Genomic DNA, 16,945 nt, shown 5'->3' with positions numbered 1-16,945 from the left:
CCATCCAGACCTCAGATGAATCAGCCTCCCACTCAGCTGCCATGGTGGTGACGTCACCCTGACCAATGTAATAGTTAGCTGGGATGGGTCTGTCGCTCCACCTCCCAAGGGAAGGGGCAGGGTCTTAGTCACCTCTGCCACCCCTCAGCCCTTGGAGGTTGGAAAGACGGGGCCTTTGGGGGTCCTATCCACTCGGGCTTGGAATCCTGGCTTTCCCCCCACTCACTCGGCCCAGTGATGGGCCTCCCTGAACTTCAGTTTCCACATCTTAAAAACAGGGACAGGGGCACCTGGGTGGCTCAGTCCATTAAGCAGCGACTCTTGATTTCGCCTCAGGTCCTGAGCTCACAGTTGGTGAGTTTGAGCCCCGAGTCAGGCCATTCGCTGATAGCATGGAGCCTGCTTGGGATTCTCCCTCTCCCTCAAATAAAAAAACGTTAAAAATTTTTTTAGGGGCTCCTGGGTGGCTCAGTCGGTTAAGCGGCCGACTGCGGCTCAGGTCACGATCTCGCCATCCGTGAGTTCGAGCCCCGCGTCGGGCTCTGGGCTGATGGCTCAGAGCCTGGAGCCTGCTTCCGATTCTGTGTCTCCCTCTCTCTCTGCCCCTCCCCCATTCATGCTCTGTCTCTCTCTGTCTCAGAAATAAACGTTAAAAAAAATTTTTTTTTAAATAAGGATAATTCCTGAGTAATGTACAGAATTGTTGAATCATTATATCGTGCACCTGAAACTAATGTAACACCGCGTGTTAATTATTCTCCAATGGAAAAAAACATAGGGATAATTCTTGCTTTACAAAGTGGCTGAGAGGATTAAGACATAATGTGCCAGACCTTTCGGTCATCACTCATAAATTCTAATTATTGTTATCTGGTACGCGGTAAACATGAGGTAAAATGGATTAGAAACAGTTTGTATCCAGTTTCTTACCTGGGCCTTTTGGTAAATCGTGGAGGAGAGAAGCCCACTTGGGGATTCCCACCTCCTCAAGGATTTTCGGAGCCCCAGCCCAGAATGCCATCATGACCCCAACCGGGGCCAGCCTCACATCTTAGATCTGTTCAAGGCCGGAAGGCACATTCTTGGACCAGAATGGGGACTCTCAGGCCACGTAGGAAGTGGCTGCCATGGGCCAGCCTGCCTAGCCAGACCTCTTGGCCCCTCACCAGCCCTGAGCTCCGTACATCCTGCCCTTTCCCCTGTGGGAAAGCAACTCCAGGAAAGGAAGGTTCCTTCACTAAATCAGAGACTTGGCCTCAGGACCCACCCTGGCCCTCAAAGGCCGCCAGGATTCTGTCTTTAATACCCAAAAGGGCTTTTTTTTTTTTAATTTTTTTTTTAACGTTTATTTATTTTTGAGACAGAGAGAGATAGAGCACGAATGGGGGAGGGTCAGAGAGAGAGGGAGACACAGAATCCGAAACAGGCTCCAGGCTCTGAGCCGTCAGCCCAGAGCCCGATGCGGGGCTCGAACCCACGAACTGCGAGATCGTGACCTGAGCTGAAGTCGGACGCTTAGCCGACTGAGCCACCCAGGCGCCCCCCAAGAGGGCTTATATCCCTGTACTCACCAGCCTAAGGGGCTCCCTTCAAGTCCCTGAAGACAGCCCCAGATCAGACCTTGATCCGGTTACCATAATAATAACTTATACGGCACAGCCCTCCAGGCCCCCATTAGTCCATCTGTGGGTAACCCATTTATAAGCTCGTTATCTGAGTCAGCTCACCACGATAGGAAATAAGGACCTGCAAGACCACAGCTGTATGACGCAGCCCAGACGACTCACCCCCACGAGCCCCAGTTTCCTACCCTGTAACATAGGGATAATAAACTTTGCCTTCCCTGAATCCCAGGGTGGTGGGTAATCAGGTGAGATAATGGATAAAAACCTGCTGTGCATGGGGTGCCTGGCTGGCTCAGTCAGTGGAGTATACGACACTTGATCTTCAGGGTTGTGAGTTCAAGCCCCCTGTTGGGGGTAGAGCTTGCTTAAAAAAAACGAAGAAAGAGGGGCGGGGCGCCTGGGTGGCTCGGTGGGCTGAGCCTCTGACTTCAGCTCAGGTCACGATCTCACAGTTTGTGGGTTCAAGCCCCGCGTCGGGCTCTGTGCTGACAGCTCAGAGCCTGGAGACTGCTCTGGATTCTGTGTCCCCTTCTCTCTGACCCTCCCCTGCTCACGCTCTGTCTCTCAAAAAATACAAATGTTACAAAAAACTTTTTTATTTAAAAATAAAAGCTAACGTTCCTATTTGTCTCCCTCAAGCCCGGCCCCAGTTGTCAGTTTGAAACGGACCCTTTCAGACCTTACACACATGCATTTGTATGCAAACATGGACTCAAGGAACACGTGGGTGGTTCAGTCAGTTAAGCATCTGACGTCGGCTCAGGTCATGACCTCGCAGTACGTGGGTTCGAGCCCTGCAACAGACTCTGTGCTCCAGCTCAGAGCCTGGAGCCTGCTTCAGATTTTGTGTGTGTCTCTCTCTCTGCTCCTCCCCTGCTCACGCTCTCTCTCTCAAAATAATAAACATTTTTTAAAAACTAAAAAAAAAAAAAAACAAAACAAAACTGAAAGCGTTCTACTTCTAAAACCCCATTAAAAAAAACAAAAACAAAAACCCACCCATGGTTTCAACAAATATTTACTGAGCACCTGCTTCCCAGCTTGAGCGCTCAAGGGGAGATAGGAGTAACAAGACAGGATTCCTGCCTTGATGGAGCTAACTTTCTAGCAGGGAAGGCAGGCAGGGGACAAGAAAACAAATCAACAAAGATAATTTCAGATGGTGAGTGGTGCTGGGAAAAAAAAATACGGCCAGACACCGTGATAGAGCCATGGAGACAGATGGGGTAGCCAGGGAAGGCATCTTTGAGCTGGGGATGCCAGCTGAATGACACCCATCCCCCCAGAAAACAAGGTGCATACAAGCCAGTGAGAGAGGTCATTGCAGGTAGAGTTGGAAACTTTTTTAGTTTATTCCAGAGCAACAGCTGCAGGGGTCCCAGGAGCAGGGCAGGGGCTGGCTAGTCTGGTGCGTGAGACAGACTCCTGGATAATCTTTGTCTAGCATGATAAAGGGCAAGGGAAGGAAAGCCCGGTGTCCAGAGGAGCTCCCAGACCACTTTGGGAATGGCCACGCCATTCCCACTGGCCATTCTTCCCCAGGTTAGGTAGAAGAAGCTAACATAGGGGCGCCTGGATGGCTCAGTCGGTTGAGTGTCCAAATTCGGCTCAGGTCATGATTTCAGGTCATGGATTTGAGTCCCGCATCGGACTCTGTGCTGACAGCTGAGCCTGGAGCCTGTTTTGGATTCTGTGTCTCCCTCTCCCCTGCTCGCTCTCTCTCTCTCTCTCTCTCTCTCTCTCTCTCTCTCTCTCTCTCAAAAATAAACAAACATTAAAAGAAGCTAAGATAGAATGAACACTGGTGGGAATGAAAGAGCGAGTGAATGACCAGGACCTCGTTTAGATTTCCTTTCCCACACAGATCACAAGGTACCTTTTGGAAAGATAAAAAAGGGAGAGGGCTTGGAGGCACCCGGCTGGTTTAGACTCTTGATCTCCAGGTCAAGAGTTGAGCCCCATGCTGGGTGCAGAGATTAAGAAAAGGGGAAGGGCTCGGAGGGGCGCCTGGGTGGCTCAGTAGGTTAAGCATCAGGCTCTTGTCATAATCTCATAGTTTATGAGTTGGAGCCCCGCATCGGGCTCTGTGCTGACAGCTCAGAGCCTGCTTCTGATCCTGTCTCCCTCTCTCTCTCCAAAATAAACATAAAAAAAAACCAAACAGGTCGGGGGGGGGGGGGGAAGGATTGCCCTGGAGGGGACGTGGAGAAGCTATGGGGAGAAAGAATTTCATCATTGCCCCCGGGCACCTCTGCCTATTGAGTTCACCTGATTCTGCATCGGTTTGGAGGCTGGTGGATTGCTTCTAAAAGCCAGTGGTCCAAGGTGTGTGTATGTATGTGCGTTCCTGGGTGTGGGAGGGGATGCCTGCTGGCCCCGTTTCACCCACCACCTCTCTCCCCTGCAGCCTTGCCAGAAGATCCTGGACAAAGATGTCATCTAAGGTTCAATGTCAACACCTATAACACGTGGAGAGGATTCTGTCCTCCAAAATACTATCCCCGGGGCCCTGGGATGCACATACAAATATGTTCTTTGCTGACAGCAAAGCACTGGAAACAACCTAAACGCTCATTAGGAAGGGACTGGGTAATTACGTTTCAGCACAGCTTAAACAACAGAAAACCACACAACTGTTGACAAGAATGTCATGGAAATACATCTTCAAATGAAGTGAACAAAGCAAACTGCTCGAGGTATATAATAGGATCCCATTTTTGCAAAACAAAATGTATATGTATAGGATAGATCTAGCACATACATTTCTGCATCTAAACATTTACATGAGCATACATATGGAATGTCTTTTTTCATAAGGAATTTTTAAACATCAGGAAGAAAGGATGCCTGCCCAAATGCTGGGGGTGGTTAATTTGGGGAGTAAGCCTGGGGACGTGGCAAGACTCACTTTTTAGAAGTCATTATGGTTTGAATTTGTAACAGCAGGTATAGTTTTTTAAAATAACAGCTTTGAGAAAGAATTCACATATCGTGAAGTCCACTCTGTTAAAGGGTACAGTGGTTTTTAATATATTCACAGAGTTGTGCAACCCTCACCGCTATTTAGTTTGGAACGTTTTCATCCATCCCCAAAACTCTGTACCCATTGGCACTCACTGCCAACTTCCTCTCCTGCTCCTCCCAGCCCCAGGCAGTCACATTTTACTTTCTGACCCTCATATAAGTGGAATCACACAGCATTTAAGTGCTAAACTCTTATTCTGCTCATAGTATTAACCAGTCATCGAAAAACAATCACTTTAACTTTCTCCTACCAGCACAACCTTGTTTACAACGTAATCGGCATTGCTACAAGAAAATCGGCCTCTCGTTGGAAAACAAAACTGGCCTCGGGGGCACCCGCGTGGCTCAGTTGGTTGGCTCAGGTTCTGATCTCATGGTTCACGAGTTCCAGCCCTCAGACGGCCTCTGTGCTTAGACAGCTTAGAGCCTGGAGCCTGCTTCAGATTCTGTGTCTCCCTCTCTCTCTCTCTGCCCCTCTCCCGCGCGTGCTCTCCCAAAAATAAATTTAAAAAACACTAAAAGAAACTTACAATTTTTTTTTAAAACAAAACAAAATTGGCCCCAAGGGAGGAAATTCGTCCACAAGGCACCAGGGGAACAAGGCGGATCGCTGGAAAGATGAGAAATCTGGGTAGATCCGGGGAAGCAAGTACAACTCTATAATGAAAAAATTGAAATAAGCCAAGGGAGCGGGATGTTGGAGCTGGGCCATCCCTCCCGTCTGCACCGCCTGGAGCCTCAGTACCCGTGGTTTTCTCATCGTACGCTTTCCTCCTTCTAAGCGTCTCTGCCTGCCGGATTCTACGGTTCTCCAAGTTCCATGGAGGTCTGATGGCTGTGCTTTTCTGCCCAGGCTGTGCCCCCAGGAATCAGGGCCCTGCCCAGGTCCTTGGCTCAGAGCTGCTCCCTGGGGGAGCCTGGCAGAGGTGGGGACAATAGGAGCATTGTGGGACCTCAGAGCTGGGGCCGGGGTGAGCTCGGGGGCCCTGGAATCCCAGCTATCCCAAGCCTTTCTTCAAAGGCCATGCTGCTCCCCACATATACACATTCAGGGAAAGCCCTCTGGGACTAGGCATGAGGGCTTGTATCTTTACCCTGAAACCAAACAACCTTCCAACTAAACTCTCCAGAACAGAGAAGACCACGTGCTGCCTGTCATTGGGAGGGTGCTCTCTGAGCCAGAAAATACTCCTACTTTGCCATCAAAGTAGGAGGCGAGGCGGGTCAAAGAAGCCACTAAACAGCCAAGCTGGCAAGGACCATCAGGACTAAATATCCACCTAGCAAAGCCCCCTCCTAATACTGACGGGAAACTAGAGCCCAGGGAGGGGACGTGCTTGCCCAGAGTGGTGGAGGCACTTAGAGGGGACGCTGGGACTGTACCCCATCCCCCTGACCCCCACTCTCTGTGCTACAGGCTGCTACCGTGCCCCTCACCCCTTCTGGCTGCCCCTGAAACGCCTGTGGCTGCTGTTCTAAACCTGCACAGGCTTCAAGGCCCAGCTCTGACATCACCTCCTCCCTGAGGCCACAACTCCAGGCCGTCTCACAGAATCTCACCCTTACAATTAGATGGAACCTAGAGGGGACACGCATGCTGATTTCAGTAAGGAATTTCCACACGCCTCCCCTGGAGGCACTGGCAGACCAGTGTGGAAGACAGGTATGTAAACAATTGCAAAAAACATTCACAGAAAGACAAGGGATACAATGGAGGAATAAGAAATAAGAAACAAGCAAAGGGCAACAGGGCTTCCAGAAGGAGCCTCTCATCTCCTGCCTGGGGACTGAGGGTATATCCCGGACGGCTGCATGGAGAAGGCGGTATTTGGATGGTTGTTCACACTGTGTGGCATTTATTTGTGCATATATGTCTCTTCCCAGTAAAATGTGAGATCCTCAGTAATACTGACAGCTCACCTTTACTCAGCACACATCACATATGGCAGACATTGCGTGTGCGTGTGCGTGTGCGTGTGTGTGTGTTGTTTTTGTTGTTAAAGTGCATTACCTCCTTGATTCCCCGAGACAACTCTGTAGGCTTGGGACTATCGCATGATCCCCATTTACTGATAAAAAGGATAAGGTTTTGAGAGTTTAGAGCCTGTTTGAAGCCACACTGCCTGGCTCTAACTCCACAAAGAACTTTCACCACGAAGATGTGTCACTGGTGTACTGGGGCAGGCAATGTGTCCAGTTCACCACGGCACAACTAAGTTTGCGCCTCAATTCACTCCTTGTTACCTACCCATGAGCTTGGTGAGCAAGAACCCTTCCCAGATCCCCAGCTCCAAGCCTCCAGAGGCCCTGTCCACAATGCCAGAGGCCAACCCTGGACAGGGAGCCCCCAAGGCCTCCAGCCCAGGCATTTTTGCGACTTTCCATCTCGCCTCCGACTGCAATAAACATGATTCTTCTAGCAGGGTTCCTGCTCGGATGCTGATCTAGCATTCAAGACCCTAACAGCTGGGCTCCTGCTGCTCCCCAGGAGGGACTCTGGGGCAGAAATTTGACAGGAAGGAGCAGCAGGGAGACTGGAAGGCCTGACTTAGAGCGCAGTCGGTCAGCGAAGTGGCCCTGCTAATGCTTGGGCTCTTCGGCAGCAACCGGGGGGTTATGGTGGAGATTGGGAAGGCTGCAGCCGTCCTAGCTGCACCTCGTTACCCACCTGGCCAGCTCTGCGGGTGAAAAGCAACGCAAGCAGAGTAGAAAATGGTTTCGGAGCCTTTCTGACACAGGAAGGCCACCTCTGCCCCAAGGACCAGTTGACAGGGAAGGGGCCTGTCAGAGCCTGGAAAAAGACTGTTTGTCTCCCACTTACCTGACTATCTACACGGAACTGCAAGCAAGGCAGCTCTTCCTGTCTGAAACAGAAAGTGACACTTTTCTGTGGAAGCTCTGAAAGTTGCTTCTTCCTCTAAACAGAGGTTAGAGAGGGTACGCCTCACCTCCAGGCGACACAGTACAATGCAGCTGGGACAGATGTGACACTATACACCCTCCAGCTTTATATGCTAAGGCCAGGAGGGCCCGGGGAGGCAGGTGGGGGAGAATTACTCTGAGGACAGAATTACTCCCCACTTCTGAGGACAGAAGCAGAGGCTCGGAGAAGTTGAGCAACACACCGGAAATGTCCCTGCTTACCAGGGGGGCGGTGTCGGGACTGCCCCATCCTAACCAAGACTAGAGAGGAGTCCACTGGCCCCCGGGGGACATAAGGGGTGGGGGTGAGGGCAGAAGGGAAGTACCTTGATCTTGATCAAGCTGCTGCATAAGGGATGGGTGGGGCCAGAAGTAAGGAAAAGCTGGGAATTTCAGCTGCAGGCTTGACAGGAATGTGGAGCCACAGGAACCAGGATCATTTACAGCTTCCCATAGCCCCTTCCCTCCGGAAAACATCAGGAAATTGCTGGTCAGGCTATGGGCCTTCAGGTTGCCACCCCCCTCCCCCGCCCCAGCCTTTTCCTGATGCCCTTCCCCCAGAGCGAAGGCTGGCTCCCGGCTCCCGACCCGGAGCAACAGCTCCCTCCAGCCCATCCCCAGGCTGCAGGGCAGGCTGGGGGTGGGGATGAAAGGCCACTGTCAGGAGCCAGTGCAGGCGCAGCCACAACTTCCATTGGCCAAAGACTGCTGGATAGTACAGACATTCATCCTTTATTCGTTCTATGCGTCTGCGTTCTAGAAAGGATTTAAGGCACACTCCATCACTTATTCATACTTGCGTTATTTCATTCAATCCCCTCACTCCCTCAGGCACTCGCCGTTCATTCAACGAATTCTCATTATGCAAAGGCCACTGCTAAGCCCTGTCTTATCTCATGTGTTTTTGGGACTCCTGGCCCATCCGAATCCTAGTATGTTACCCAGAATGCTGCAGCCCTCGGGACAACAGCTGGTCTCACTGCCTCATTTTGCAGACAAGGAGGCGATTGGTAGCCACCCAAGGTCAAGGCCGTGTTGGGAAGAGAAGCCCCATCTTGGGCTCGCGGCCCAGTGTATGAGGAAGCCAGAGACACCGTACAAAGGAAGCCAGGGCCTCCAGAGGCTGGTCTATGTACTGAGAAACAAGCTCTAGCGTCGGGGCCTGAAGAACCGGGTTCCAGCCCCAGCTCTTCACTGCCCAAATCCTTACACCCTGGTCATCTCCACCTGGATGCCCCACAGGACCCTCGAACTCGTGTCCAAACCCAGTTCTCCACCCATGCCTCCTGCTCCTAACCTGCTCCACCTACCCCCCATCTGAGTCCACGATCGTCCCAGCTGCAAAAGCCGGAGGACTGGGCATCTGTCTCCCCTCCACATCCACCCATCTACCGAGTCCTGTCCTCTGTAACCTCCCCAGATCGCTCCTGAATTCTTCCACTTCCCCCCATGCCTGCTGCTGCCACTACACGAGGCCCAGCTCCTCTGTGGCTGGGCTACTCTAGACAAGTGTCTCAGCCTTTCTGTGAACTGGTCTCTTCAGCGTCTCTACACACACCTGCTTTTGGGGCACGGAGAACAAGGAACGGAGGAAGCCCCTGGGTGAACCTGGAGGCCGGGGGTCCCAGCTCCACCATGAACTAGCCATGTTGATCCACACGTGACTTCCAAGGTCGCAGCCAGCTAATAATGGCCTTCACTGCCTAATCACACAATGGCCAGGCGCTAAGAGCTTTGTGTAATTTAACCAACAAACAATCCTGAGGTAGGTGCGTGAGATAGTGAGGCACTAAGTAACTTGGCCCACGATTACAGTTTGGGGAGTCGGGATTCAAACCCAGATCTGACCGAACCCAAGCCCACACACTTTGCCATGCTGCCTTCTCTCACCGGCGCACAACTTTGGTAACTGGCACCACCCAGCGCTCTCCGTTGCCTACCAAAACCTGTGCTCCCCTTATGTGTGGGAGGATTATAACCCTGCTTCTTCCATTCTGGGCAAGCTGGAATAAAACTCCTGCAAGTTGGCTGCAGCTGCCGAATGCCCTGCATTCCTCGCGCGGTACCAGGCGGAGTTCAGCTGTGCCTGCCCCCTCCTGAGGGCTGCTGGCTGTCCAGCACGGCTGCTGGGCCTGGACCAAGCTACTGGGAAGTGGCCCCGCGCCAGGCGCTCACACTGGGTCTGTGTGACCTTGAGCTCCTGAAATGGCCCGTCTCCTGGCACAGTAAGAAGAGTGCCGACAGGCTGTGTCAGGCACAGCACACCTTGACCTGGCACCACTTTAATGACGGAGACCGGAGACTCAGACATGAGCTACAAGAGACTCTGGAGTTGAATCCAAAACAAGTTAGCCCCGGGGGCGGGGAGGCGGCTCAGGTGGGTCTAAACTCCTGAGCCACCACAGCCGAATGTCAGGACTGGCGGTGGGGGAACGGCCTCAGAGGCGGTGCTGGGCCAGGGCACCAGAGGCAGGCACTGCAGTGGGGGGAAGGCCTGGCTGGCACCGGCCTGGCAATCACGACGCGCGGCAGGATCCTGACTCTGCCACTTGTTAGGATCCAGCAAGGTTAATAGATGAAGAAGTGCTTGCAAAGCAAGCAGGAGCTCTGTGAATGTTTGGACTTATTACATATTAACAGAGAGGCGGCTTTGGTATTTTTTCCCCTCTTTGGGAGTGGGGCCAAGTTGTCGGCTGGCTGTCCCAGAGACAGTGCAGGCTGTAGAAGTGGGCTGACCCGGGTTCAATCCTTGGCTCCAATCCTTGGCTCCACTCTAGCTCCGGCCTGGTGAAAACCTCCCCCTCTCACTCAGTCTCAGTCACCATCCTCGTAGCCTATACCTGACTGGGAGCCTCAGCCGCCTCCGGCCTCCCTTCCTCCGGCCCCCTGGCTCACCCTGCTCCAACCGGCCTTTTCACCACATTCTCTCAACACACAAAACACGCTCTGGCCTCGTGGCCTGTGTGCTCGCAGCTTCCTCTTCCTGGTACACTCCTCCCACAGGTGGCTCAACGTTTGCCTCCTCGCCCCCTTCAGGTCTCTGCCCAAATGACACCCGGCAGCGGGATCTTTTCTATCGAATCCTGTTCAAAACGCCAACTCCTATCTTTGACTCTCAAGGAGGGGCTTCCGCCCTGAAGGCCATACTGGTGCCCACCCCAGGGTGACCTGGCACTCCCACAGCCGTTCCATCGCACGACCTGGGAAGACAGCTTCATTTCCAGACAAGGCTACCGGCCCAGAGGGGTCACACAGCATACCAAGGACACAATTCACACTTGAACCCAGGTGTCAATGGCTCTTTCCATGTTAAGTTCCCTCACCATCTCAAAACTCAAACAGAACCAATCACACACCAGGTGAGTGCAGTCTAGCTCAAGAATTCCTAGCAACCCAGTCACCAGACACACGGAGCAGCCTCACTATTTGTGTCCTTCCAAGTTCCAGGAAATACGCCTTCACTTTAGGGCTTATGCACCATGTAGATTTTTATGGCTGGTCTATTGCTGTTTCAGACCTCTCCCTGCCGGCCTCAGGGTAGGACTTTCTAAAGTCAAAGTAGGTGTGCGGCACAAAAGATCTGTTTTCACTACCCAAACTAGTTTGGACAAACTATCTTGGACATACTATTTAGTTTGGACTAATCTTGGACAAACTATTTAGTTACCCCAAGTCTCTTTCCTCAACAATAAAATCAAGATACCTGGCTCCAGAAAAAGTAAGATAATGCATAAATTTTATACAGACCTGAGGATTTACTCATGAATACAAAGTTTCTGCAGCAACAAGAACCCCTGATCTTTTGGGGCGCCTGGGTGGCTCAGTCGGTTAAGTGCCTGACTCTTGATTTAGGCTCAGGTCATGATCTCATGGTCCTAAGATCGAGCCGCGTGTAAAGCTCTGCACAAGTCTGCTTGGGATTCCCTCTCCCTCTCTCTCTGCTTCTCCCCAACGCGTGCGTGCTCTCTCAAAATAAATAAACATTTTTTTAAAAAAAGACTTAAAGAAAGCACATCTGATCTTTGACAACTAGGTCAGGTGAGATGCCAGAGATAACTATCTTCAGTGAAATTTTCAATAATCATAGATCTGTATTATCTGTGCTGTTAGAAGATTAGAAATTGGTTCTGAAAACAGTGTAGACTGCTAGGTTTGGAGGTAGCTCTTCTCAGAGAAGCCCCCAAGATGGCAGATCCCACGTGGGCGTGTAAGGAAGAAATGGCAGAGAGGGTGAAAAACAGACCCTACTCAGTCGTGACTGGCCATAAAGGTGCTGACAGGCAGCCGTTTCAAACTCACGGAGGGTAGGAGAGGCTGCACACAACACAGGTCAAGGTTTTCAGTGGGAGGAATCAAAGACATGGCAGAAGATGGCAGAAAAAAGTAGTCTGGAGCTGAGTCTTGGCTTTTTTATAACTATATGACCTTGATCAAGGCACTTTACAACCCGAGTCTGTTTCCTCACCAGCGAAGTGAGGATACTATTGCTGAACCCGCGCTGTAAGGCGTGAGCAGCATACACAGCTTCCTCTTAGCACGGTGCAGGTTCAGGACAGTAGGAGGGGTCCAAGTTTCTCCCCAAGACACAGCACTTCAGCTTTCATGCATGCGAATTGTGACAGGTCACTAATGCTCACAGGATTCTTGAGAGGGGTCAATCAGATACGAACCGTGAAAATGTCCCACAAACTGTGAGTTCAATTTAAACACCAGTAACCGACGCATCAGGAGAAAATCAGAGGAAATCACATACCGTTGCCCTCAACCACAGATTCCCCCCAACAATGATTAGATGACAAATCTGGCTCCAAAGATCTTTTACTGAGGCCTATTTAAAACATTTCAGTCCTGAATTCAAATAAACTTCAACTCAGCTGAACAGCTGATGGCCGATCCAGGTAAAGGCTTCACGGTGACAAAAATACAGCCCACCTACAAAGACATCAGAGTAGGTTCCTAAGAACAGTGTGAAAATACTCAGGGTCTCTGTCCCATCTTCTTCAGAGTTCGATTGAGCTAGAAGAAAGAGAAAAGCAAAGTTAGCTATGGAGATTTCACCAATCCTGTTCCTGCAGGGCACACGATCACCAGGCCCAGCCCCTGGGCCGCCCTTCTGAAGTCAGGGAGGGCGTCTCTGATGCGGGCATAGGTGTCGGCTGTGTGTGTATACAGCCTCAGTTAGGGACTCCAATCCTGACACCTGTGGCCGTGCGCAATTAATTCATGCAGACTGGGGGCTCCTGGGTGGCTCAGCCGGTTCAGCGTCCGGCTCGCTTTCAGCTCAGGTCATATCTCATGTTTCGTGAGTTCGAGTCCCACATTAGGCTCTAAACTGACAACACAGAGCCTGCTTGGGTTTCTCTCTCCCTCTCTCTCTGCCCTTCCCCTGCTTGTGCTGTCTCTCAAAATAAGTAAATAAACTTAAAAAAATTTCATGCAGACTGTTCTTCTACCTGTCCTTCACACAGAATGTGCGCGCACGCGCGCGCGCACACACATACACACACACACACCCTACATGGCTTGGCCCATTTTCTAGGCCTCAGAGACGCTAAGCCTGCCAGGGCCTCCTGCAGGAGGGGCCAGGTGACACGGACCTGAGCGTTTAACAGTGACCTCTGCTGGAGGACTCAGAACACCAGGACGAAGTGGCTCCCTAACCCTAACCCATAGCTGGCCACAGAGACCCCCCACGCCGCCGTTGCACCCTGCACCCTCCTAGTGTTTGGCCTGTCCCACAAGACCTCGCCCAGGGCAAGATGTGGAATGCACCCAGTCTGTCAAAACACAGCTTCCTGTCCCCTGCCTGCAGAAACTGGCCAGACCTGTCTAAGAGAGTTACTGCCACATGGGGAGGGATGCGTAAGAGCAGGCAGTGAATCCGCCCATATTAGGAAATACCAGGGAGGCAGAGAGAGGAGAGCCGGCCACCCGCAGAGAGGGATCTTGGAAAGAGATGCTCTGGAGAAGGCTGACACAGCAACTACTACAGGCCCAGCCCCACTCCCCAAACCCCAAGCAGCCAGCCAGTCTAGCTCAGAAACTTCAAGGGCCAACTTGGGGCTTTGCTGAAATGAAAAATTTAAAAACTTCCTAACTCCCCGACCAAGGTCCTAACCTCGGTCCCCAGCCCACACACCACACTCTCTCCGATTTCTCACCTCCTCAAATTTGTGAATCTGCCGGATGAAGAAATCCCCATAGCGCCTGGCAACCTTGGTGTCTGCGATGTGGATCATGTCCTGTGGAAAAAGTAGAATCAGAGAGGGGCAGTGAGGTAGAGCCACTAATGGACTTGCAAGTAACCATGCTGCTGAATAACCCCCTGCCGTGCTTTTCAAAAGCAAATAGGTGTGTGTTTGGGGGGGGGGGAGCCTATAGGGGAGCGTAACCAGTTGATAGCAGCTTTCTTTCTTTCTAAACGGTTGATTTTTATTTTCTTCCTGTTCATTCATTTATTTTTATTTTCTCCTTTTTAATTTTTTTTATTTCAGAGAGAGAGAGAGAGAGTGTGAGAGAGGGCCTGCGCGCCCATGAGCTGGGGGTGGGGTGGGGAGGGGAGGGGGAAAGGAGAGCAAGAGCCAGAGAGAGGGAGACCGACAGGGACAGAATTCCAAGCGGGCTCCATGCTCAGCACGCAGGGCTCAATCCCACAACGCTAGGATCATGACCTGAGCCAAAATCAAGAGTTGGACACTCAAATGACTGAGCCACCCAGGCACCCCATTTATTTTTACTTTCAAGGTTTTTTAAATCTCATTTTTATTTATTTTTATTTTTTTAATGAATAGGACTCTTTCGGCAATAAAAACATTTAAGACAGTATTTTATTCTTTTTTTTTTTTTTTTTAAGATTTGTTATTTTAGTGATCTCTATACCCAACAAGGGCTTGAACCTACAAGCCTGATATGAAGAGTCCCATGCTCCACTGACTGACCCAGCCAGGCATCCTCAACATTTTATTCTCAACACTGTTTGGGAGGGTAATGTTTCAAATTAGTCCAGATTTTAAATCGTGTGTTTTAGCTCAAATGGGGTTGAACACCAATTTACTTGTAAATTCCTACATAATCTAGGTTAAGACCCAAGAACCTTCTGAATCTCTTTGAGAGGACTTTTTCAAGTCAAGGATGAAAAAAGAAAAGCCAGAAAAACAGAAAGCAGGGGTGCCTCACTGGTTCAGTTACTGGAACATGCAGCTCTTGATCCTGGGTTATGAGTTCGGGCCCCAGGCTGGGTGTAGACATTACTCAAAAATAAAATCTTTACTGAGAACAAAACAGAAAGCAGCATTTTGCCAAAGATGAACCTGAACCAGTAAGAGGAACAATAATAAAAGAAAAATATCCCCGAAATTTTTTTCACATACAAACTTATTAATCAGTATTAACTTATAATATGAATTTAACAAATCATGACCAAATTTTATCTGTAATAACTAAATGGCTAATTCTTGGGAGAAGCGTTTACTTGTATCTGTGTATGTACATATACACATTACCGTATATATCTACATACATATATTTCTTTACACACACACACATTTATATAAAGAAAACAAATCTCCATGCCCTACGTGGAACTTGAACTCACAACCCTGAGCCCAAGAGTTGTATATTCTACTGACTGAGCCAGCCAGACGCCCCGGAAGAAGTATTTTATTAAAGACCATCCAGATAGTTGGGACTAGTTCAGCTGGGTCACAAAGAGACGACAGAGGGATGGGCCAGGTTACTGACATTGCCAAAGAATGTGTATATGTCAGGTACTGGGAATAAACTCAAAAAGGACTTTAGGTAGTTGATGTAATGCTGCAAGGGACAGTTCTGACTTTTAAAAGCACGAATAAAACACTGGAAAACTTCCACTTCCGATGTTTCTACTTTTGGTTCACGTCAGATAGCTAAGTTCTGCCAAACATTAAGTCTTGCAAAAGTCATAAACTCTGAATGACACAGTTTATTCAGCAAGATGAGCTTTCAAAACAAACTACCCAAACTGACCCAGCAATTCCACAAGTAGGTATACACCCAAGAGATTATGTGCACACAAAAATTCACAGCAGTGCTATATCCACAATACCCAAAAGGCGAAAACGATTCAATGTCCGTCAACTGATGAGTGGATGAATAAAGCGGTATATCCTTACAGTAGAGTATTTTTCGGCCTTAAAAAGGAATAAAGTACTAATACATGCTACAACCTGGATGCAACTTGAAAACACATCCAATGAAACAAGGCAAACACAAAAGGTCACATATTTTATGATTCCATGTATAGGAAATGTCAAAAAATAGACAAATCCAGGGGCACCTGGGGGGCTTGGTTGGTTGGGCACCCGTGATTCTCTCTCCCTCTCTTTGACCCTCCCTTGTTCGCATGCGTGCTCTCTCACGCTCAAATAAACTTTAAAAAAAAAGAGTGAGAGAGAGATAAATCCACAGAGACAGAAAGCAGACTACTGGTTTCCCAGGGACTAGGGTACAAGGGGAACTGGGAATGACCAGTTATGAGTAGAAGCTTCTTTCAGGGATGTGGGAAATGTTGCAGAATTAGACAGTGGAAATGGTTGTGTGACACTATGAATATACTCATAACCATGGAATTATATATACCCTTTTGTAAAAAAATGTTTATTTATTGGAGAGAGAGAGAGAGAGAGAGAGAGAGAGCGCGCAAGCTCGTACACATGAGCAAATGGAAGGACAGAGACAGAGGGAGAGAAAATCCCAGGCAGACTCCATGCTGTCAGTGCAGAGCCAGACATAGGACTCGAGCTCAAAGTTCCAAACTGTGAGATCGTGGCCTGAACCAAAATCAAGAGCCACGCAGGCACCCCTGGAATTATACCCTTTAAAACAGTGAAGTTTGGGGCGCCTGGGTGGCTCAGTCGGTTAAGCGTCCGACTTCGGCTCAGGTCATGACCTCTCGGTTTGTGAGTTTGAGCCCCGTGTCAGGCTCTGTGCTGACAGCTCAGAGCCTGGAGCCTGCTTTGGATTCTGTGTCTCCCTCTCTCTCTGCCCCTCCCCTGCTCATGCTCTGTCTCTGTCTCAAAAATAAATAAAACACTTAAAAAAAAAACAGTGAAGTTTGTTATACAAATTATACCTTAAAAAAACTCCCCAAAAAACAGTATGTGTAGACCAGCACACTTTCTTAAAACAACCAAAATACAGAATGATTTTTAAAAACCTCCTCATAACATCAGGGCACCTGGGTGGCTCAGTCGGTTAAGCGTCTGACTTCAGCTCGGGTCATGATCTCACGGTTCGTGAGTTCCAGCGCCACGTCGGGCTCTGTGCTGACAGCTCAGAACCTGGAGCCTGCTTCTGATTCTGTGTCTCCCTCTCTCTCTGCCCCAACCCGCTTGCGT

At 49.9% G+C, this 16,945-nt stretch overlaps 1 protein-coding gene across 2 annotated transcripts in view; it reads right to left on the bottom strand.

Annotated features, from left to right (window-relative positions):
* Positions 1-12,198: 12,198 nt before the first annotated feature.
* Positions 12,199-16,945, bottom strand: part of EIF3L (eukaryotic translation initiation factor 3 subunit L) — a 28,099-nt gene continuing 23,352 nt past the window's right edge. For both annotated transcript variants that reach the window (XM_015079164.3, XM_027070778.2), the window contains 2 exons: positions 13,733-13,813; positions 12,199-12,587 (listed from right to left, as the gene is read on the bottom strand). In XM_015079164.3, coding sequence (XP_014934650.1) covers positions 12,549-12,587; positions 13,733-13,813 — 120 coding nt within the window. In that variant the 3' untranslated portion in view covers positions 12,199-12,548. The remainder of the gene's footprint in view (positions 12,588-13,732; positions 13,814-16,945) is intronic.

The sequence above is a fragment of the Acinonyx jubatus genome, chromosome B4 (assembly GCF_027475565.1).
Source record: "Acinonyx jubatus isolate Ajub_Pintada_27869175 chromosome B4, VMU_Ajub_asm_v1.0, whole genome shotgun sequence".
Taxonomy (NCBI): Eukaryota; Metazoa; Chordata; class Mammalia; order Carnivora; family Felidae; genus Acinonyx; species Acinonyx jubatus.
Note: the sequence above shows the minus strand (reverse complement) of the source record. Positions and strands in the feature narration are given on the sequence as shown.